This window comes from Oncorhynchus nerka, linkage group LG21, assembly GCF_034236695.1.
Source record: "Oncorhynchus nerka isolate Pitt River linkage group LG21, Oner_Uvic_2.0, whole genome shotgun sequence".
Classification (NCBI taxonomy): domain Eukaryota; kingdom Metazoa; phylum Chordata; class Actinopteri; order Salmoniformes; family Salmonidae; genus Oncorhynchus; species Oncorhynchus nerka.
Genome location: NC_088416.1, coordinates 7,363,766 through 7,386,710, shown reverse-complemented (window position 1 = coordinate 7,386,710; position 22,945 = coordinate 7,363,766). Strand labels below are relative to the sequence as shown.

General features: G+C 41.9%; 1 protein-coding gene across 2 annotated transcripts; it reads left to right on the top strand.

Annotated features, from left to right (window-relative positions):
- The first annotated feature begins 2,132 nt into the window (after positions 1–2,132).
- On the top strand, positions 2,133–16,488 carry LOC115103745 (transcription factor Sp2-like). 2 transcript variants are annotated; one of them, XM_029624647.2, is made up of 8 exons: positions 2,133–2,211; positions 3,349–3,425; positions 9,300–10,001; positions 10,300–10,497; positions 11,230–11,515; positions 11,781–11,961; positions 13,418–13,611; positions 14,106–16,488. In XM_029624647.2, the coding sequence occupies exons 1-8, from the start codon at positions 2,142–2,144 to the stop codon at positions 14,204–14,206; spliced, it is 1,809 nt and encodes a 602-aa protein (XP_029480507.1). In that variant the 5' UTR covers positions 2,133–2,141; the 3' UTR covers positions 14,207–16,488. The 2 variants fall into 2 exon arrangements, with proteins under 2 accessions (XP_029480507.1, XP_029480509.1); XM_029624649.2 differs by having other exon boundaries at positions 2,171–2,233.
- The last annotated feature ends 6,457 nt before the right edge of the window (positions 16,489–22,945 follow it).

Sequence of the window (22,945 nt, the reverse complement as noted above, 5' to 3'; positions counted from 1 at the left end):
ATTAGCCTGTCAGAAGCTTCTAAAGCTATGACATCATTTTATGGAATTTTCCAAGCTGTTTAAAGGCACAGTCAGCTTAGTGTATGTAAACTTCAGACCCACTGGAATGGTAATACAGTGAATTATAAGTGAAATAATAATCTGTCTGTCAACAATTGTTGGAAAAATGACTTGTGTCATGCACAAAATAGATGTCCTAACTGACTTGCCAAAACTATAGTTTGTTAATGAGAAATCTGTGGAGTGGTAGAAAAACGAGTTTTAATGACTCCAATTTAAGTGTATGTAAACTTCCGACTTCAACTGTACATAGTGACACATGACCACTGATACACTCATGCAGGCCTTCATGAGGGAGGGGGGAGGGGACGGCACAACTCAATTTTAGGAAGTTGATCCTAATGTTTGGGACACTCAGTGTATGTCAATTCCCCATGTGGGCGTTTTTTACGGTAATGATGAACATGGCCCTTTCAATCCATACAGACTGATGTAATAATTAAGTAGTAGTGTAAATAGCATCAAGGTCAAATGTTTTTACTCCATCATACACTCTTAATAACTAAACTACCAATGACAACACACACCCTGTTGTATAATCTCCGGGACAAGAGGCATGCAAAGCATAATGGCAATGTCAATCTTAACACAGAATATTTAAGATTGCACTTGACAAAAACATCAACTCATCCTGTAATTTTGACTGCTTTGCTTTTTAGTTCCCCCCCTACCAAACATATGCTTATTTCATTGTGCCCCTTTTTCATTGTGATCATATTCACACGCACACACACACACACACACAGGAAGGATGATTTTAGGAGAATGAGGACTGCTCAAACACACATGCTTGTTGGGGGCCAACTTAATGGATGGACAACACATGAACTTGGCATCTAACTATGCCAGCAGTATTGGTGATTTGCCTCTATAGAGAGAATCCAGTTGTGTAAATGGGTTTGTGATTATATATTGGAATAGGAAATTGGATAAGAAGGTCCAGCAGGTCTACACTAAGGGTTTAATGATTTGATCTTTTAAATTCTGAGCTGAATTTTTTTGTGTAATTATTTTACTGATTGTGTTGAAATGGAAATGACCCTAACCATGAACTGGTCTCTTGTTGCTGACTGGTTTCAAATTCTTGCCCATACTCTATACCCATCAAACTCAACTTTGGACCTTGAAGCCAGTTCCACTGCTTGTTTTCATCGTTCACCTCTAATCAGGGACTGATTTAGATGAGGTGGTAAAATGAATGATCGGGTAGAACAGAGCACTTGCAGGCTTCCGGACCTTGTAGGGTAAGACTTGAATACACCTTCTCTATAGGCGTATTATCCATGTCATATATCAAATCAGCCTTAAAATGGTAGGCCACCAGGTGCTAGTGCAAAGTGGTACTATAATGTTTTAATAAGCAGAAATACACGTCTGATAGTTCCCTTAGACATAATTTTGCAAGCTTGACAATCGTGCATTAATAAGCCTATTATGCATGCACTCAATGATCGCGCTACTACACCTGTAAAAGATGACTAATGACTGGGATATTCACATAGGTGTAGGTGAGTATTTAGAAAACATGTTATTACTATAGATTACCTGAGGATCTACATCACTACAGATCAGCTGTAATTTAGTTTGAGTGACAGAAACGAGTTTGTAACAGCTTGCCCTGTGCCCTTATCAGCACTGCCTTCATACCTCGTCATCCGTACGCCTTATTGTGGGTTGACTATGACAGACTAAGTATAGCCTATCCATTCTAATAACATACTGTATCTGTGCTTTTGTCGTAGGTAGTATCTGATTCAAATGGCTTACAACAAGCTCATTGATCAAAATGGATGTCATTCTGAGTTTGACCGATTTGTCCCATAGAGCTCTTATTGGACATTATAGACGTCATTTAAATGTAAAACCAGTATAATAGGCCCTTTGCCTGGTCCACCTTTTCCCTTAAAACCCACCCCATTGACCATAATCGATATACTCCATTGGTTAAAATAGCGTCCATCGACGGTTGTGTGAGGTTTCATGTTTTTCATTGGCAAAATTGAATTTCAATCACATTGAGAGCTCGTGTCTATTGGCTGGCCTGGGCATCCTTCATTCAACAATAGCGCGTGGATTGGTCCATGAGCGTGGGCGGAATCTTCCAGGGGCTTGCTCTTGAAGGCTCACGGAGAGCGAGTGTCGTCATGAGCGGTGGGTAGGAATTAAAACATTGGTATTTATATTACATTGTACTTCGTAAAACAATTTGGTCTATGTTAAAGAAAACACATCGAACAGTTTGTGCTGTAAATTCCTTATGTTTGTTGTTGAGTAGGAGCATTGTGCAAGCCAGCTATGCACTTCCGGAAAAGGGCTGCCTTTTTTCCAGTATCAAAGAGTTTGATTTGCTACGCGTATCTAGCTTAGCATATACTAGCCAGTAAAAGCTGAATCCTGTTTGTAATTCCAGCTACTGTTAGCTATACATTGATGATAATCATTTTCTATATTTCACATTAAAACAAATTCCACATGCATGTATCGCAATGGGCTGTTTGTTCCACTCACTTTGAAAAGTCAGCTGCACGAGAAAGTATTTGCAAATTGTTTCATTTTTGACTTCCAGTTAGCCAGCAAACCATTTCGCTTGCAAGAAGCTATCTGTGTACGTTTGATGGCGGCGCTATTTTCAGGCCGCGCTCCAAAAATATTCTAAGCATGAAATATCCGTTTTTAAAGAGACAGTCACATTGGTCATGATTGCAACTGACCCCAATAATCCACAGTGCATATTATTTGTACAGTCCAATTGTTGTATTAATACTCTCGCGATACATTATCATGCTTGAGCTATTTGTGAGATTGCGTGAGAATTCAGGTACAGTAGCCACCAAACTCACTGTACACAAGTAGTAGCTCTCTGCTGTGCCCATTTGCTAGCTAGCATACTGTATTTTTTTAGGGCCTTTTAATTCTGTATTCTGTAGACTAGGAGTTGTAGTTAGCAATGCATGAGTCTGACCATCTTTTATTGGCACAGACCCGCACTTTTAGTACGGATTAAAGGTCACGCAATTTACACCAAAGTCTGATGTGACTGGCATTCACGGGGTGGTAGCTAGCCAGCCACAACTAATCTATTAGAGTTGCAGTGTCCATTTTCCTTTGTGTACTGTGTCTTATTTAAATGACTTTGCATGCGTTTAGGGCAAAACAGCTCCCTCGGATTTAATAATTTCCAGAATCTCTGCAGCAGACGTATTGACAGTGACCTGCATTATTTTTGGTACTTGAAATGTGTTAGACTATTTACAGTATATGCAATGTGTGTTTCCATGTATGTTGCAGATCAACAGGACAGTATGGCCACCACTGTTGCTGTCAGTCCCAGCGAGTATCTCCAACCCTCTGCCACTTCCTCTCAAGTGAGTCACAGTTAGACTACTTCCTGCTTGTACTCGGTGGTTCTCGGATGTGTAAATATCAACCAGTGGTGTCTTAAAAGTAACCAAGGGGTTCATTATTTGACTAAAGCGTGAATACTGAGTCCAGCAATGCCATCCTATTGTGAATTTTGAAGTTGGCAGTTTATGTATTTTATTGGTTGCCAATGGTGAGATGTAGCTTAACCTCCTGTATGTAAAATGTGTTCCACCTAGGGCTGTGTGAAATTCATGATAACTTTCTATTTGTTAAAAAAAAAAAAAACTTTTCTCCAAGCTTTGTTGCACAAGAGTCACTCTACTTCAAAAAGCACAAGAAAGAGCATTGAAACCCACCATCTCCGATTGTTCAGAAATCATTTCTGTAGTTAGAAACGGATAAGATTAGCATTCCTGAAACGTTTTGTTGCAATATAATTTGATATCTGATATGTAAAGCCGATTTGATGGCACCCAAATTGGGCATTTTAATTTATAAGATTCATATCTTCAATAATTATAGTACCTAACATTGAATTTGGACCTTAAGTCTACCTAACAATGAGTAAGACATGAGGAATCCATTAAAATGATCAAAAGCCACCCACGGACCCCCCTACGCCAAGCCCACCCCAACAACCAGTATACGGTATCAGTTCTCTAGCTCTAACAAGTAGTATGGAGCTGCTGCTTGGAGTATTGTTTCTTCAACGTTTCTAATATATAATATTACCGTTCAAAAGTTTGGGGTCACTTAGAAATGTCCTTGTTTTTGGAAGAAACAAAAAATTTTACCCCATTAAAATGACATCAAATTGATCAGAAATACAGTGTAGACATTGTTAATGTTGTAAATGAATACAGTCGTGGGCAAATGTTTTGAGAATGACAAATTAATTTCCACAAAGTTTGCTGCTTCAGTGTCTTTAGATATTTTTGCCAGATGGAATACTGAAGTATAATTACAAGTATTTCATAAGTGTCAAAGGCTTTTATTGACAATTACATGAAGTTGATGCAAAGACTCAATATTTGCAGTGTTGACCCTTCCCTTTCAAGACCTCTGCAATCTGCCCTGGCACGCTGTCAATTAACTTTTGGGCCACATCCTGACTGATGGCAGCCCACTCTTGCATAATCAATGCTTGGAGGTGGTCAGAATTTGTGGGTTTTTGTTTGTCCACCCGCTTCTTGAGGATTGACCACAAGTTCTCAATGGGATTAAGGTCTGGCGAGTTTCCTGGCCATGGACCCAAAATATCGATGTATTGTTCCCCGAGCCACTTAGTTATCACTTTTGCCTTATGGCAAGGTGCTCCATCATGCTGGAAAAGGCATTGTTCATCACCAAACTGTTCCTGGGTGGTTGGGAGAAGTTGCTCTCGGAGGATGTGTTGGTACCATTCTTTATTCATGGCTGTGTTCTTAGGCAAAATTGTGAGTGAGCCCACTCCCTTGGCTGAGAAGCAACCCCACACATGAATGGTCTCAGGATGCTTTACTCTTGGCATGACACGGGACTGATGGTAGCACTCACCTTGTCTTCTCCGGACAAGCTTTTTTCCGGATGCCCAAAACAATCGGAAAGGGGATTCATCAGAGAAAATTACTTTACCCCAGTCCTCAGCAGTCCAATCCCTGTACATTTTGTAGAATATCAGTCTGTCCCTGATGTTTATCCTGGAGAGAAGTGGCTTCTTTGCTGCCCTTCTTGACACCAGGCTATCCTCCAAAAGTCTTCGCCTCACTATGCATGCAGATGCACTCACACCTGCCTGCTGCCATTACTGAGCAAGCTCTCTACTGGTGGTGCCCTGATCCTGCAGCTGAATCAACTTTAGGAGACGGTCCTGGTGCTTGCGGGACTTTCTTGGGCGCCCTGAAGCCTTCTTCACAACAATTGAACCGCTCTCCTTGAAGTTCTTGATGATCTGATAAATGGTTGATTTAGGTGCAATCTTACTGGCAGCAATCCTTGCCTGTGAAGCCCTTTTTGTGCAAAGCAATGATGATGGCACGTGTTTCCTTTCAGGTAATCATGGTTGACAGAGGAAGAACAATGATTCCAAGCACCACCCTCATTTTGAAGCTTCCAGTCTGTTATTCGAACTCAATCAGCATGACAGAGTGATCTCCAGGCTTGTCCTCGTCAACACTCACATGTGTTAACGAGAGAATCACTGACATGATGTCAGCTGGTCCTTTTGTGGCAGAGCTGAAATGCAATGGAAATGTTTTTTGGAGTTTCAGTTAATTTGCATGGCAAAGAGGGACTTTGCAATTCATCTGATCTAACATTCTGGAGTATATGCAAATTGCCATCATACAAACTGAGGCAGCAGACTTTGTGAAAATTTGTGTCATTCTCAAAACTTTTTGCCACAACTGTATTGTAGCTGGAAACGGCTGATTTGTATTTTTATGGAATATCTACATAGGCATACAGAGTCCCATTATCAGCAACCATCACTCCTGTGTTCCAATGGCACGTTGTGTTAGCGAATCCAAGTTTATAATTTTAAAGGGCTAATTGATCATTAGCAACCCCTTTTGCAATTATGTTAGCACAGCTGAAAACTTGTGATTTAAAGAAGCAATAAAACTGGCCTTTAGACTAGTTGAGTAGAAAGAGGAGTGGGAGGTGTGTGAGGTGTTTTCAGAGGTATGTTCAGAGAAATTAGCCATTGAAGTCGCTTGCATTCTTTACCATCTATTAGTGTGAAAGTACCAAGGTTTTTCCTGTTGCCGCTGTTCCTTCTACTGCCACCACAACTTTTTATCAATTTTGCTGGTCTGTTGTGTTTCAAATCAAATGTTATTAGTCACATGCGCCGAATACAACAGGCGTAGGTAGACCTTAGGGTAAAATGCTTACTTACAAGCCCCTAACCAACAATGCGGTTTGAAAAAAAATATGGATAACTATAAGAGGTAAAAGTAACAAGTAATTAAAGAGCAGCAGTAAAATAATAATAGTGAGACTATATACCGGGGAGTACCAATACAGAGTCGATGTGTGGGGGCACCGGATAGTTGAGGTAGTATGTACATGTAGGTAGAGTTATTAAAGTGACTATGCATAGATGACAACAGAGAGTAGCAGTGGTGTAAAGAGGGGGTGGGGGGTGCACTGCAATTAGTCTGGGTTGCCATTTGACTAGATGGTCAGGAGTCTAATGGCTTGGGGGTAGAAGCTGTTTAGAAGCCTCTTGGTCCTAGACCGCTTGCTGTGCGATAGCAGAGAGAACAGTCTATGACTAGGGTGGCTGGAGTCTTCGACAATTTTTAGGGCGTTCCTCTGACACGCCTGGTATAGAGGTCCTGGATGGCAGGAAGCTTGGCCCCAGTGATGTACTGGGCCGTTCGCACTACACGCCTTGTGCCTTGCGGTCGGAGGCCGAGCAGTTGTCATACCAGGCAGTGATGCAACCAATCAGGATGCTCTCGATGTTGCAGCTGTAGAACCTTCTGAGGACCCATGCCAAATCTTTTCAGTCTCTTGAGGGGGAATAGGTTTTGTCGTGCCCTCTTCACGACTGTCTTGGTGTGACTGGACCATGTTAGTTTGTTGTTGATGTGGACACCAAGCAACTTGAAGCTCTCAACCTGCTCCACTACAGCCCTGTCGATGAGAATGGAGGTGTGCTCAGCCCTCCTTTTCCTGTAGTCCACGATCATCTCCTTTTTCTTTATCACCTTGAGGGAGAGATTGTTGTCCTGGAACCACACTGCCAGGTCTTTGACCTCCTCCCTATAGGCTGTCTCATTGTTGTCAGTGATCAGACCTACCACTGTTGTGTCCTCGGAAAATGATGATGTTGGAGTCATGCTTAGCCACGCAGTAGTGGGTAAATGGGGAGTACAGGAGGGGACTAAGCACGCACCCCCGAGGGGCCGCCGTGTTGAGGATCAGCGTGGCAGATGTGCTGTTGCCTACCCTTGCCACCTGGGGGCGGCCCGTCAGGAAGTCCAGGATCGAGTTGCAGAGAGAGGTGTTTAGTCCCTGGGTCTTTAGCTTAGTGATGAGCTTTGAGGGCACTATGGTGTTGAACGCTGACCTGTAATCAATGAACAGAATTCTCACGTAGGTGTTCCTTTTGTCCAGGTGGGAAAGGGCAGTATGGAGTGCAATATAGATTGCGTCACCTGTGGATCGGTTGGGGTGGTATGCAAATTGGAGTGGGTCTAGGGTTTCTGGGATGATGGTGTTGATGTGAGCCATGACCAGCCTTTCACTGCCCTTCATGGCTACATACGTGAGTGCTACGGGTTGGTAGTCATTTAGGCAGGTTACGTTGGTGTTCTTGGGCACGGACTATGGTGGTCTGCTTGAAACATGTAGGTATTACAGACTCGGTCAGGGAGAGGTTGAAAATGTCAGTGAATACAATTGCCAGTTGGTCAGCGCAGCGCATGCTTGTAGTACACGTCCTGGTAATCCGTCGGGCCTTGCAGCCTTGTGAATGTTGACCTGTTTAAAGGACTTATTCACATTGGCTATCACAGTCGTCCGGAACAGTTGTTGCTCTCATGCATGCTTCAGTGTCTAAGTGCACATAGAAGTCATTTAGCTTGTCTGGTAGGCTTGTGTCACTGGGCAGCTCGCGGCTTCCCTTTGTAGTCCGTAATAGTTTGCAAGCCCTGCCAGATCCAACGAGTGTCGGAGCCGGTGTAGTAGGATTCAATCTTAGTCCTGTATTGACCCTTTGCCTGTTTGATGGTTTGTTGGAGGGCATAGCGGGATGTCTTATAAGCATCCGAGTTAGAGTCCCACTCCCTTTAAAGCGGCAGCTCTACCCTTTAGCTCAGTGCGGATGTTTCCTGTAATCCATGGCTTCTGGTTGGGCTAGGTACGTACGGTTACTGGGGACGACGTCATCAATGCACATATTGATGAAGCCGATTACCGAGGTGGTATACTCCTCAATGCCATTGGATGAATCCTGGAACATATTCCAGTCTGCTAGCAAAATAGTCCTGTAGCGTAGAATTTGCGTCATCTGACTACTTCCGTATTGTACGCGTCGCTGGTCCTTCCTGCTTTAGTTTTTGCTTGTAAGCAGGAATCAGGAGGATATTATTATGGTCAGATTTGCCAAATGAAGGGCGAAGGAGAGCTTCGTACGCGTCTCTGTGTCTGGAGTCAAGGTGGTCTAGATTTTTTCCCCCCTCTGGTTGCACATGTAACATGCTGGTAGAAATGAGGTAAAAAGGATTTGTTTCCCTGCATGAAAGTCCCCGGCCACTCGATTAGCATTGTCCTGTTTGCTTATGGCCTTTATACAGCTCGTTAAGTGCGGTCTTAGTGCCATCATCGGTTTGTTGTGGTAAATAGACATCTACGAAAAATATAAATGAAAACTCTTGGTAAATAGTGTGGTCTACAGCTTATCATGAGATACTCTACCCTCAAGTGAGCAAAACCTCAAGTCTTCCTTAATATTAGATTTTGCGCACCAGCTGTTATTGACAAATAGACAGACCGCCACCCCTTGTCTTACCGGAGGCAGCTGTTAAGTCTTGCCGATGCACAGAACCCAGCCAGCTGTATATTATCCATGTCGTCGATCTACCACGACTCATATGAAACATAAGATATTACAGTTTTTAATGTCCCGTTGGTAGAATAGTCTTGAACTGAGCTCATCCAGTTTATTCTTCAATGACTGGACGTTGGCCAATAGGACGGATGGTAGAGGCGGGTTACCCACTCACCGGCGAATTCTCACAAGGCACCTGGACCTGCGTCCCCTGTATCGGCGTCGCTTCTTCATGCAAATGACGGGGATTTCGCCCGGGTCTGGTATCAACAGTAAATCCTTTGTGTCCAACTTGTTCCACCCTGAACCATTTGTCTCTCTCTCTCATCCTGTACAGGACTCCCAGCCCTCCCCACTGGCCCTCCTGGCCGCCACCTGCAGTAAGATCGGCCCCCCTGCCGCTCAGGCCCCTGTCAGCGCCCCTCCTGCCCAACCCCAACCTCGCCGTCTCCTCCCCATCAAGCCCGCCCCCATCGCCCCCGCCCCTCCCAAAAACCTGGGCTTCCTGTCCGCTAAAGGAAATGTGATCCAGCTGCCAGCAGGCCTGGGCTCCAACAGCCCCGGCACCCCCATCGTTCTCACCATCCAGCAGAGCCCTGGCCGCTCGAATCAAACATCCAACATCCAGTACCAGGTGATGCCGCAGCTGGGAGGCACACAGACCATCCAGATGATGCAGCAGGGCGGACAGATCCAGCTCATCCCGGGTACCAACCAGGCCATCATCACCACGCCCATGACGGTCCCCCAGCCGCAGCCCGCTACCGCGCCCATCACCCCGCAGAAGACTGTGGCCATCAAGCCGTCCCCCAGGGGGCGGAAACCCAATGCAGCCAACGTGGTGCGGCTGCCCAGCGGGCTCACGCTGCCCCTCAACGTAGCCACCGGAGAGGAGCCAGCGGCAGCTCCTCCCCCTCCAACGAAGGGCAGACGAGGAAGGAAGAAGCTGGTGGCAGCAGCCCCTCCACCACAGACCACCTCTCCGCCCCCCGAGCAGATGGAGACGATATTGTTAGAAGCCGGGGAGAATATTATTCAGGTATGTTTGTTGTTCTGCTGCATTTGGTGTAGGGTCAACCAAGACTTGTGGACTAGTTCACTTGCTTGATTGGGCTACAAATGGGTACTAATTACTGAATATGTCTAAAATGCTTGTGAGTGAGTGTAAATGAGTAATGATTTAATCTGTATTTCTCAAACTCAAAGTGCTATGCTTTACATGAGGATTATCCTACTCTATCAACCCTTCAACCTCCAGTATTGGGGTCCCTGTATGAGTAAGTGTTGGACAGATTTAGGTCTGTGTCTCATTGCTGCCCTCCCGGTGTTCTCCCCAGGCGGGTAACCAGCTCCTGATCGTGCAGAACACCGGGTCAGGCCAGCAGCAGCTGGTGCAATTGGTGCAGCAGAAACAGGAGCAGCAGATGGTCCAGATTCCCCAGCAGGCCCTGAAGGTGGTGCAGGCCGCCTCCGCCACCCTGCCTCAGGTCCCCCAGAGACAGCCTGCACCCAGCCTGCAACCAGAGCCCACTCAGGTACACACACAAGTTGTTATAGATCGTCAATGTAGCTCTCTCAGCAAACTGACAGATATAGGGGTTACTCAGAGTAGTTAGTTAGGATGCGAGGTGATTTGTAGATAGGTCAGTCTGAAGTTGCCAATGTCGTCATGCACACAGGCCACATACACAGTACTCTTACAGATGCTGCATGCACACCACCTCTCTACACTCACTCCAGGCTACCCACATGTTTATTCTTTTCATTTATGTGTATGTAACCTTGTTAAATAGGCAAGTCCGTTAAGAACAAATTCTTATTTACAATGACGGCCTACCAAAAGGCAAAAGGCCTCCTGCGGGGACGGGGGCTGGGATTAAAAATAAAAGTAAAGGACAAAACGCACATCGCGACATGAGACAACACTACATAAAGAAAGAGCTAAGACAACAACACAGCATGGTAGCAACATCACATGACAACAGCATGGTAGCATCACAACATGGTAGCAGCACAAAACATGGTACAAACATTGGGCACAGACAACAGCACAAAGGGCAAGAAGTTAGAGACAACAGTACATCACGGGAAGCAGCCACAGCTGTCAGTAAGAGTGTCCATGATTGAGTCTTGATTGATTGCACATGCGCTTTCCAAACAGCTGAAATGTAATGAAACCATAAAAGTGGAAGTGGGCCTTTTAATACAGAAATGTGTCCTAATCAGACTTGTTCCATGTTAGTCTGACACCCCTGTGCTCCTCTCAGCTGCTGATCAAAACAGCATCAGGCGAATGGCAGACTGTGCAGCTCCAGGAAACCACAGTTTCCACGCCCTCCAGCATGGTCACCACCACCCTGTCATCCGTGGGGGCCACCAAGAGAACACTGGCGGGGGGCAGGAAGGAGAGGACCCTACCAAAAATAGCTCCGGCGGGGGGGATGATAGCGTTGAACGCGGCCCAGCTCTCCTCGGCGGGCCAGGCCGTGCAGACTATAAACATTAACGGGGTCCAGGTGCAAGGAGTGCCCGTCACCATCACCAATGCAGGAGGTGTGTGTGTTCGTGACAAATATAAAAAGTGCTTGACCATATCCATATCCACTCTATTTCCATACTGTCTTCCTTTAAAAACGTTTTTCATTCAAATGGACTTTTAGCAAGCTAATGGAGGCCTGCATGTGTGTGTCAGTGGTCATGTGTCAGTATGTGTGTGTGGATTGGGGTGTGCATGTCTGTGTAAAGTAGCTTTATATATGTACAATATATGTTTATTATACATGTGCAAGATGTTAAAATGTCTCTACTGTTCTTTCAGGGCAGCAGCACCTGACAGTGCAGACGGTGCAGGGCGGGGCCCTCCAGTTGGGCGGCGTGACCTCCCAGGGCCACCAGGTGCAGATGGAGCAGACTCTGGCTCTGGAGCTGCAGGGCCAGCCTGGGGAGAAGAAACGCCGCATGGCCTGCACCTGCCCCAACTGTAAGGACTCCGAGAAGAGGCAAGTGGCTCTTACTAGCAAACTAGAGACAGGCCTGAGCATCTGGTGGGGAAAAAGCATTATATACAGTATTAAACCATATATTATTTTGCCAGAATGGAAAGTCTTGGTTGATACAAACTGATACCTGTATGGCAAAAGTGTACCCGTTTGTGAGATTGGGGCAGAGAAACAACCACGATTGCAAGCAACGACTTTCCATCCTCAGAAATATAAGCGAATACACTACATGACCAAAAGTATGTGGACACCTGTTCGTCAAACATCTCATTCCAAAATTATGGGCATTAATATTGAGTTGGTCTCCCCCCCCCCCCTTTTCTCATATAACAGCCTCTACTCTTCTCAGAAGGCTTTCTACAAGATGTTAGAACATTGCTGCGGGGATTTACTTCCATTCACCCACGATTATTAGTTAGGTCGGGCTCTGATGTTGGGCGATTAGCCCTGACTCGCATTCGGAGTAACTATTTATCCCCAGGGTGTTTGATGGGATTGAGATCAGGGCTCAAGTTCTTCCACACCTATCTCGACAAACCATTTCTATATGGACCTCGCTTTGTGCATGGGGACATTGTCATGCTGAAACAGGAAAGGGCCTTTCCCAAACTTTTGCCACAAAGTTGGAAGCACAGAATCGTCTAGAATGTCATTGTATGCTCTAGTGTTAAGATTTCCCTTCACTGGAACTAAGGGGCCTAGCCTGAACCATGAAAAACAGTCCCAGAACATTATTCCTCCTCCACCAAACTTTACAGTTGGCACTATGCATTGGGTTAGGTAACGTTCTCCTGGCATCCGCCAAACCCAGATTCGTCCGTTGGACTGCCAGAGAGTAAAGCATGATTCATCACTCCAGAGAATGCATTTCCATTGTCCAATGGCGGTGAGCTTTACACCACTCCTGTCAACGCTTGGCAATGCGCATGGTGATCTTAGGCTTGTGTGCGGCTGCTCGGCCATGGAAGCCCATTTCATGAAGCTCTCGACTAACAGTTCTTGGCTGACGTTGCTTCCAGAGGAACTTGGTAGTGAGTGTTGCAAACGAGGACAGACGATTTTCTTACGCACTTCAGCACTTGGTGGTCCCGTTCTGTGAGCTTGTGAGGCCTACCACTACCCGGCTGAGCCGTTGTTGCTCCTAGATGTTTCCACTTCACAATAACAGCACTTACAGTTGACCGTGGAAGCTCTAGCAGGGCAGAAATTTGACGAACTGACTTGTTGGAAAGGTGGCATTCTATGACAGTGGTACGTTGAAAGTCGCAGCGCTCTTCAGTAAGGTCATTCTACTGCCAATGTTTGTCTATGGAGATTGCGTGGCGGTGTGCTTGATTTTATACATCTGTCAATAAAAGGTGTGGCTGAAATGGCCAAATCCACTAATTTGAACGGGTGACCACATACATTTGTGTGTATATAGTGTAGTTAAGTTTGTGTTTTCTGTGTTGTGCAGGCCCGGCGAGGTAGGGAAGAGGAAGCACATCTGTCACATCCCAGGCTGCGAGAAGACGTTCCGGAAAACGTCCCTCCTCCGGGCCCACGTGCGCCTGCACACTGGCGAGCGGCCCTTCGTCTGCAACTGGGTCTTCTGCGGCAAACGCTTCACGCGCAGCGACGAGCTGCAGCGGCACGCCAGGACACACACAGGTCTGTCCACCGCAGGAGACACGCTGATACACACTGTAGCGTGAATGTAGGTCAGTCTGCAACACACACTGGGTCATGCTCAGTAAGGAGCACCGTAGCAAAACGTTTTGCAATGGATAATGACAATCCTGTGTTCTTATTGGACAAGTTCAGATAGTACCGCCCCTGTTTTCAAAATGTTTTCCACCTACTGAACACACCCCAGGACACACACACAGGAGGTACGTACACAGCAAGGTTAGCACAAGTCAGTCGACAATACTCCATATGCCAAAACATTCTGATACACCATTGTGTTCACCATATGTCAGGACTCTTAACAGTACATTAACATACAGTATGTTAAGTTTTGCTGAAGTTTCCAGGACTCAAGCAGGCACTCAGATTTGTAGCAGAGATTCCCTTGCAGCAGAGAAGGATGGTATTGCTCTTTCATAGTTTTGTGTTATGCAGGAAAATTAAACCACTGATTTTATTCTGTCTTTTCCTTGTAGGAGACAAGCGCTTCGAGTGCAACCAGTGTCAGAAACGGTTCATGAGGAGCGACCATCTCACGAAGCATTACAAAACACACATAAACACCAAGAACTTGTGAGCTGTGTTGTATACACAGACATGTCCTGATGAACTAAACCCCATAGAGGGCCGCAGGAGAGGATACCAAGAGAGTAGTCTCATGATGGGTAAACCCCAAAAAGGCCCCATACGCCCTGTTCTCCTTACTCCCCCCTCAGGGGCTTCGTAGCCTGGTGTACATACCAATCCTCCCCCCACAGACTCAACTGTTCCAGTCAATTTATTAATGATAAAATATATATATATATATATAATTACGGACAGCAGGCTTACCTACGTAGGCAGAATGCGTAGAACAGCGAAAGGCGGTCTCCCAGAAAGATAGGCAAGCGTGGCTGCTGTGTTCTGATGACCTCATGCTCTGAGCACCATATCCAGTCATGAGGCCTGAGGGAGGAATGAGAGAAAAACGGATAGATTTAGTCTACCAAAGTACCCGAGCCCAAAGGAGACTCCAGCCACTCTTGCCCCTTCTTGTTTTTCCATGTTGTATTCTTTTCAATGTTAATAATAACAAATATTATTGTTGTTGAAGCTCCAGAATAGGTTTTATTTCAAAGTTGATCCTCAAGCCCCACGGGTATCCAAGGTACTTTTTTCAGTCAAACAAATCCTATTCAGTAAATTGCACTACATGCATATCATGTTACATGGTTTGAATGGTATTTGTAATTCTATTCTTATTCAATATCAAAGTACTATTATGGATTTTTCAACAAATAAATGATTTGGTTGGAATGAACCTACATATCTGTGAGGCCTTGGTGACCACTTTGAAACCTTACACAGTTCCAGACTCTGAAAACCCAAGTTGGCAAAAGAGTTTGTGTATGTGCGTACAAACATACATTCACACATACATGGGCAAATATAGATATTTATGGTGTTCAGACATAATACCCTTTTCGGGAGTTTTTTTTTATATCAAAGATGGCATTTTTTTTGTTTGAGTGAAGAGTTACACATTTATTTTGAATACACACCCCATCCTAATGAGTTTAAATGTAGTGCATTGGTATGTGTATATCATTATGATATTAACTAAATATGTTCCAAATATTGGTCTGGCATGACAATCATGCCACAAGATGCACATAATCAACATTAAAATGCTTTCTCGGGCCTGTCATAACTTGTTTATTATGATCTACATTAAGATCCGTCTGAGGCAAATATGTTTGATAGAACATTTCTGATTAGTGTGACATAAAAAATTGACAAGCTATCTACTATTATTTATCTAAGGTTTCTGGTGTTTCGATTCCTTGAACACTCAAGGAAGGACACCAGAGCTAAACCTTTACTCGTAGTATTACAATAAGTTCTGTTCAATTAATACATATTGACTGTTTATGTAGCTAACTGCATAACTAATCGGAAAGATTTATAAATGTCCCCCCCCAAAAAAAAATGGTCCTCATGCATTTTAAAATGAGATCAACATTTCATTGAATAGCCAATAGAAAAATCGTGTCCAGTATGTCTGGATGCCTTAAACTGGGCCTTGGGGACGGAAAGAAAGTCCTGCTCATATTTATGTTTGTATTGTATGTCCTGAATGTGTATATACAATGTGTCTGGGAGACACAGTAAAATGTAGGATAAAAAAGTTACACTGCCTTGTATTTTGGCCGGCCTGGTCAGAGCTGAAGGAAGCGGACTCTGTACAGTGTGAAAGGAAAATGTGTAATGTGACGTTGTATAGCTTCATTCCTGCTTTGTACACCATTACTTCTAGATGATCCCTTTTCTATCGAATTTAAAGTTGCCTTAGACAGTTGCACCCAGTATTTAAAGAGATTTCTGTCTAATTTCCAGGGAATGGCATTTGTAGAGTTCCTTTTATTTTTGTCTAACTTATGTTACACAATGTCGATGTTTATGTGCACTGACTTGAGCCCAGGTTGAAAATGTGTGATTTTTATTTGATTTTTAAGTAATGATCAGTGGATGAGTTTTTACCTAAACTGAAAAGGTCCTAATGTTGGTCTCAGTGAACCAGGTGCTTTTCCCTCTCTAAACCTGATCTACCACAGTAATAGATTCAGATCCTGTGTGTGTCTGAAATGGCACCCTAATCCCTATATTGTGCACTACTTTCAACCACAGCTCTATGGTCTCTGGTAAGAAGTAGTGCACTATATAGGAAATAGGGTGCCATTTCAGACTTCCTTTGTTTAACAGGAGTCCTCAGATATCCAGCTATTGCCCATCTTTTATAACTTGTATTAAGGCACTTACTACAGGTGCTTGCTCCTTTTTTACAGTCACTCAACCCTCCAATAAAGCATTCAAACTGTATTCTGGGTTGTCCTTCTTCGTCCAGGTCCCATCAGCCTTCACAAGAGATTGCCCTCAATGAGAACCATAGGATGAATTTTTTTGAAAAAGGTGTGTTTGTGTACAAGTATTTACCTGGCTGTCATTTGTTTTACATAGGGCAATAGGAAGCCTTAGATCGTTGGGCCAGTAACTGAACGGTTGCTGGTTAGAATCCCTGAGCTGACAGGTGAAAAAATCTGATGTGCCCTTGAGCAAGGCACTTAACCCTAATTGCTCCTGTAAGTTGCTCTGGATAAGAGGGTCCGCTAAATCAGGGTTTGCCAAACTCGGCCCTGGGGCCCAGCCCTGAGTGCAGGACGGCACAGCGGATTTCAAATATCCAAGTCGTCGTCAAGCTTTGATTATTTGAATCAGCTGTGTAGTGCTAGGGCAAAAACAAAAACTTTGGCCGAGCTTGGGAAACCCTATGCCAAATGTACATGGCTAATGAGGAAATGAAATCATTTCTTGAAGAGATTGAGTGATTCCGAGCTATAGGGTCTCAGTGCTGTATCCCCTTCAATGGCTTGATGTCTGGACAGTTGTTTTCAGAAAAAAAGTGTGTTTGCTATATAATGTTCTTTAGGGTTAAAGGAAACTTAAGTCTAGTTCAGATCGATTGTCTGCGGGGCCAAGTTAACCTCCCCCTTTCATGTAAAATAAAAAATAAAATAAAAAAGTAATGATCATTATGCTTTTAGGGAAAGAGGATCATTTTGACATGTATTAAACTGAAAGTTTGACCAATTCCAGTCCCGTTGCTTAGGGGGTTCAGTGTTTAAATAATGAATATCAATTTGGAGGGCAGAAATGATTAAATAGTAAAGCATTAGAGTTTTAAGAATTGTTTGTGTTAAATTATTTGTGGCATTTAAAGCATATTGAAGTTAGAAGTAATAGGATTTTAAACAATAGCCTACCTGCGTGTGGTCAACTATTTCAGCACCATTTTGTGCTGCTCTGAGACAAGCATGGGGACAGGTCTTGATAAATCAGAGATTTTTATGATCACTGAATCTCCGTTTGGGTATTGGTTAGACTACAATTAGGGTGTGGACATGTTATGGTCTTAGTACTGTAGCCTACTCCCGACCGGTCACGTTGTACAGAGCATATTTTCCTAACGGAAACCCTGAGGGTTTTGTTATTCCTGGAATAGAAACACCATAATATTAATCAATTTAATTAAGATAAACTTAAAATTAATCCCATATAGTATGTTCTTACAAAAAAGGTTTTAAATTCTCTAGTACAGACAATTTTGAAGACTGTCAAATGCTTCTCAAAGATGACCTCTGGTGGTCAAACTAGCACTAACTAGCATTAATGGCAACAATGGCTGACAGTTAAATAACTTGCCATAGAATTCTGCGTCAGCCCGCAAGGTGTGCTGCAGTATGACGCAACTTTTACAGGAAGAACCACTGTAATCAAATGGCTACCCAGACTATTTTCATTGCCCCACTCCCCCCTCTTTTACGCTGCTGCTACTCTCTGTTATTATCTATGCATGGTCACTTTAATAACTCTACCTATATGTACATATTACCTCAATTATCTCGACTAACCGGTGTCCCCGCACATTGACTCTACTGGTACCCCCTGTATATAGCCTCGGTATTGTTATTTTGCTGCTGCTCTTTAATTATTTGTTACTTTTATTTATTTATTTGTATTTATTTTTTTATCTTAAAACTGAGTTGTTGGTTAAGGGCTTGTAAGTAAGCATTTCACTGTAAGGTCTACTACACCTGTTGTATTTGGCATGTGACAAATACAATTTGATTTGATTTGGTGTAGCCTGAAAAATCTAAGCGTTTTAATATGTTGTTTTTGATTACATTTGTTAATTGATTTGCTGAAAATATGTTTTTCATTTTGATTTCTAATCTAGAAAGATATTGTAACTTCATTCTAATCTTTAAAAAATGTAGCAATTTTGCAATAATCTCACGAAGCCAGTACACAGTAGATGATTCAGATTAATTAGTTAATGAATTTACAACAATATAAACAAAGATTTAATTTATTACAATAATATCGACTTCCCCGACTGAAGAGAGGCTGGGACACAGTAGGTTCGAAAGAATCCTTAAATGTGATAGGAAAGCATCCAACAGGAAAGTGTGGTTATTGCCCGGAAACAGACAGCGGAGCATGTTTTGCCACAGTGTGGATATTATCAGAGGGAAAGAGGCTGAGATCTAGTATGAGGTAGAAGGGGATACAGGAAATTAGTTTAAAGAGTATATTGAGTAGAACATCGTTAGATATAGTCTCAAATATGTTATTTTTTTCAAGAGCAACGGAGCTGGCAGGTAGGATTTAGTTTCTTCCTGTACCTGGCCCACACTCCAGTACAGTAAACGGCGGTAATGCACCATAACGTTGGATGCCAACCGCCTATAAACCCCACCGAAGAAGAAGACTTCACCAACTGCATACAATTGCGAACGCTCCTTGTTTTTTTGTAAATAAATATATACTTTTTGGGGTATTTAAAAAAAATCGTATCATAACATTTCTAATTACAATACAATAACAACAAAAAAACATAGGACATCACTACACGTATATTTTCTCGGAAGAAACATAACATAACATTAAAAGTAAAACAATTAAATCACAACAATTTACTTTCAAAAGTTAAAGTACCTTAAATAAAATAAGAAGGTCAGGGGTTACAGTTGTACAAACCTATGATAGAGCTGTAAGAAGGTCAGGGGTTACAGTTGTACAAACCTATGATAGAGCTGTAAGAAGGTCAGGGGTTACAGTTGTACAAACCTATGATAGAGTTGTAAGAAGGTCAGGGGTTAAAGTTGTACAAACCTATGATAGAGCTGTAAGAAGGTCAGGGGTTACAGTTGTACAAACCTATGATAGAGTTGTAAGAAGGTCAGGGGTTACAGTTGTACAAACCTATGATAGAGTTGTAAGAAGGTCAGGGGTTACAGTTGTACAAACCTATGATAGAGTTGTAAGAATACAGTGTTTTTTTTGTGTTATTGACTAATTCTAGAGATTTATTAAATATTGGATTTCAAGTAAAAATATATTGCATTTGGGGACAGATTTAAAATATTTGTTTTTGTGTATATACAATTTACCAGAGAGAATGAAGAAATTAACGACTTACTCAGTAGTTTTGTTTTCATTTGAATAATAACATATTATATAATTAATTGTAAATACATGGGTCTTATTGATTAAATAAAAAATGTAAATACTTAACTCGCTCCAAAATAATTTCACAGTCACACATATAAAGAAGTTTTCCCTTTAGAAAAGGCATAGTCCTCTAAGTCCTTGAATTTAGACAAGTTATTGCAAGGGTATATCTTGTGCAAGATTTTAAAGTGGATTGCTTTTACTTTTTTGACATACAAAATTTGTGAGGGAGCAACCAAGCATTCATCCATTCAATTTCAGTAATATATGCATTCAAGAAGAATTTCGCTCTAGGAGAGATCTTGTCCTTGGAGTTAAAAAGTTATTTTATGAATGTTACATTTATTTTCCAGCAGGGGGCAACCTCGAACATTAGTTGTGTATCTATCTTGACATGTTCTCCAAAACATAAATTACATTGAATTAATTGAGTAAGTCCTGAAGGTAATTGCTTTGCATATAGCATTACATTATTTATAATGTATTGGGAAGTTAAATGTTTGTAATAACTTTCTATACGAGAGTATATTTCCTTCTCTATCAAATAAATCAAGCACAGATCTAATATTTATTTCAAACCACTTAGGAAAGAACAAATACTTGTTTTTAACAAAAATATCTTTGTTGTTCCACAGAAGTGTCTTGTGTGGGGAGAAGTTGTGGACAGGCTAAAAGGGCTTGTTTATGAAATTTGGACAGTTTGATGGGTAATTTTGCTGGAGAATAGTTGCACTTCCAAAAAAATTAAAGACCACCCAATTTCATAAAAATATGACAGGGAATTAAGTACCATATAGATTCAGAGCTAAGCATACCTCTTTTTATCCAGTTTACTTTGAAGATATTGTTGATATCAATTCAATCTAGTACTTCCAACCCACCATCAGCTCTTTGGTTTGATATTACAGACTTCTTAAGGTTGTGTTGTTTATTTTTCCATATAAAGTTTTCTTGATATCCTTGCTGGTTTGATCAGCTACAAATAGGGATACAGCAGGTAGACAAAACGTGACATACCCTCTGCTTTGAACAATAAAACCCTTCCAATAATAGAGAGGTCATGTTGGAGCCAGTTATTAAAGATGGATTTCGTTTTCTTTCATCTCTGAAAGAAATTGAGATGTTGACAGACAATATGGTTTTTCGCCATGTGCATCTTTCACTGGAATATTCTCATTAGATTGGTCATTTGAGTTATGCAGGGACAATATTTTGCAATTATTTAAATTCCAGACCAGAAGCAAAATGAAATGATTTGATAACATTAAGTGCAAAAGCAATTTGACCCTTGTCTTTTAGAAACAGAGCACTATCGTCTGCTAATTGAGATATGTATTTATTTTCCAAATATTGAAATACCCTTTAATTCAGGGTTGTTTAAAATGCTAATAGATAGTAATTCTACAACTAAAATGAATAAGAAAGCTGAAATAGGGCAACCATGGCTGCGGTGAATTAAATATTTGAGATGTGTTACGATGAATCGTAACTTCATATCTTTATAAAACATATTGATAGAGACAAAACTAGTCCCGAAACTAAAAGTGCACATCGAAAGTATTAGCATTGTGTTGAATTGTATCAAATGCTTCACAAAAGTCGAGGAATAAAATAATAGCCTCGGGGTCAACTGAATCAATCAAGCCTAAAACTAACCCAATGTCACAGCTGATGTGGCGACCTTTCATGAAACCAGTTTGGGTTTCAATAATACGCCGGTTTAGGCCCATTTTAAGTCTATTAGCATATGCTAAAATTATAAATTTATATTTCGCCCTTGCAGAAGGCAGGAATCGTGGTCACAGGCAGGCAATGTTCATACACAGGTAGGCAAACAGGCAGGTGAATCAAAAGTAGGACTGAAGGCTATAACTGGTTCACACACGTGCTAGGAAATGTCTTAGTAGGGTCAAAACGAACAATACCTCACAAAGGCACAAACAGAATCAACTGAACTAAATAAGGAGCTGATGTGACCAGGTGAGTAACGAACACAGGTGAAATCAATCAACACAAATTAAAGACAGGGCTACCTTCAAGAATACAAAGAAACAGAACACACGGTTGACTAAGAAAATAAATACAGAACCTTATACTTAGGGTTTTTACACAAGGTATTGTCAATATTTAAGGCAGAAATATATTTTCTCTTAAAGTTACTTTTTTGTCACCCTCTAACCCATTTTGCTCTTGATCTAATAAAGTCGGTTTTAGCTAAATCAGTTTACATTTGATCTAGTTCTATTCGAGATGTATTCAGATCTGTTTCTTCCTTTTCTGAAGGGATACGCTTTTCTAAAAGAACATTCAATTTATTCATATACTCATATTCTTTCAAACATTTTTGCTACTTGAATTCCTTACTGCGTGTAATGGCGATAGATCTTACTTTGAATTTAAATATTTCCCATCTACTTCCATGTTTTGGTTCTAAAATCATTTAAATTAAACGAGTCTATGATCAAGTTCTTTAAGCTCTTGTTCAAGACTGGATAATTTAGGAGTGAATTATTACATTTCCAGTATCCTCGAACGCCACTGGATTTTCCTGAACATTCTAACTTAAATACTATAATTTTATGATCAGTCAAAGGAGCAGGTTTTATGGCTTACTTCTTGTACCTACTGTAAAAGTGGGGGAGAAATGAGATTGTGGATTTGACCATCGTTTACCTAGTACACAGGTGTGTTCGCTTAAGTGTGTATTAAAGAAGCGCCATGCATCAATCACTGTCAGTTTATTGCAAAATTAGGTTATGATGTCACTATTCTGAGATCTTTGCGCTATTCTAGGTGGAAATATATCTAAAGAGTTATAAGGTGTTTCATTAAAGTCTCCAGCTATTATAAGCCATGCATTTGTGTACTTGTTTTGCAGCTCAGTAAGCTTATCAGTCTTATTTGAGGTAAGAGTTGTACCTATACACATTGCATATAATAAAAAACACGTATCTAGTTTGGAGATCAATATAACCCATCTCCCATCTTTGGACATACAAGACTCTGAAATATCACCTCTAAATTTATGAGGCAATATCATAGTACCAGCTGAGTGGTAAGACCCGTGACTATAATAAACAGTATTTCCCCATTGTGATATCCAAAAACTAGAATCTGAATCGCAGGAGCGAGTCTTCTGGAGTAGAATGAAATCTGCATTAGAGTGTTTACAGAATAAATAAGAAAGTGGTTTTCTTTTAGTTATAGTTCGTAAACCCCTGTCATTTAGAGATACAATATTTAGTGCATTGAATTCAATGCGCCC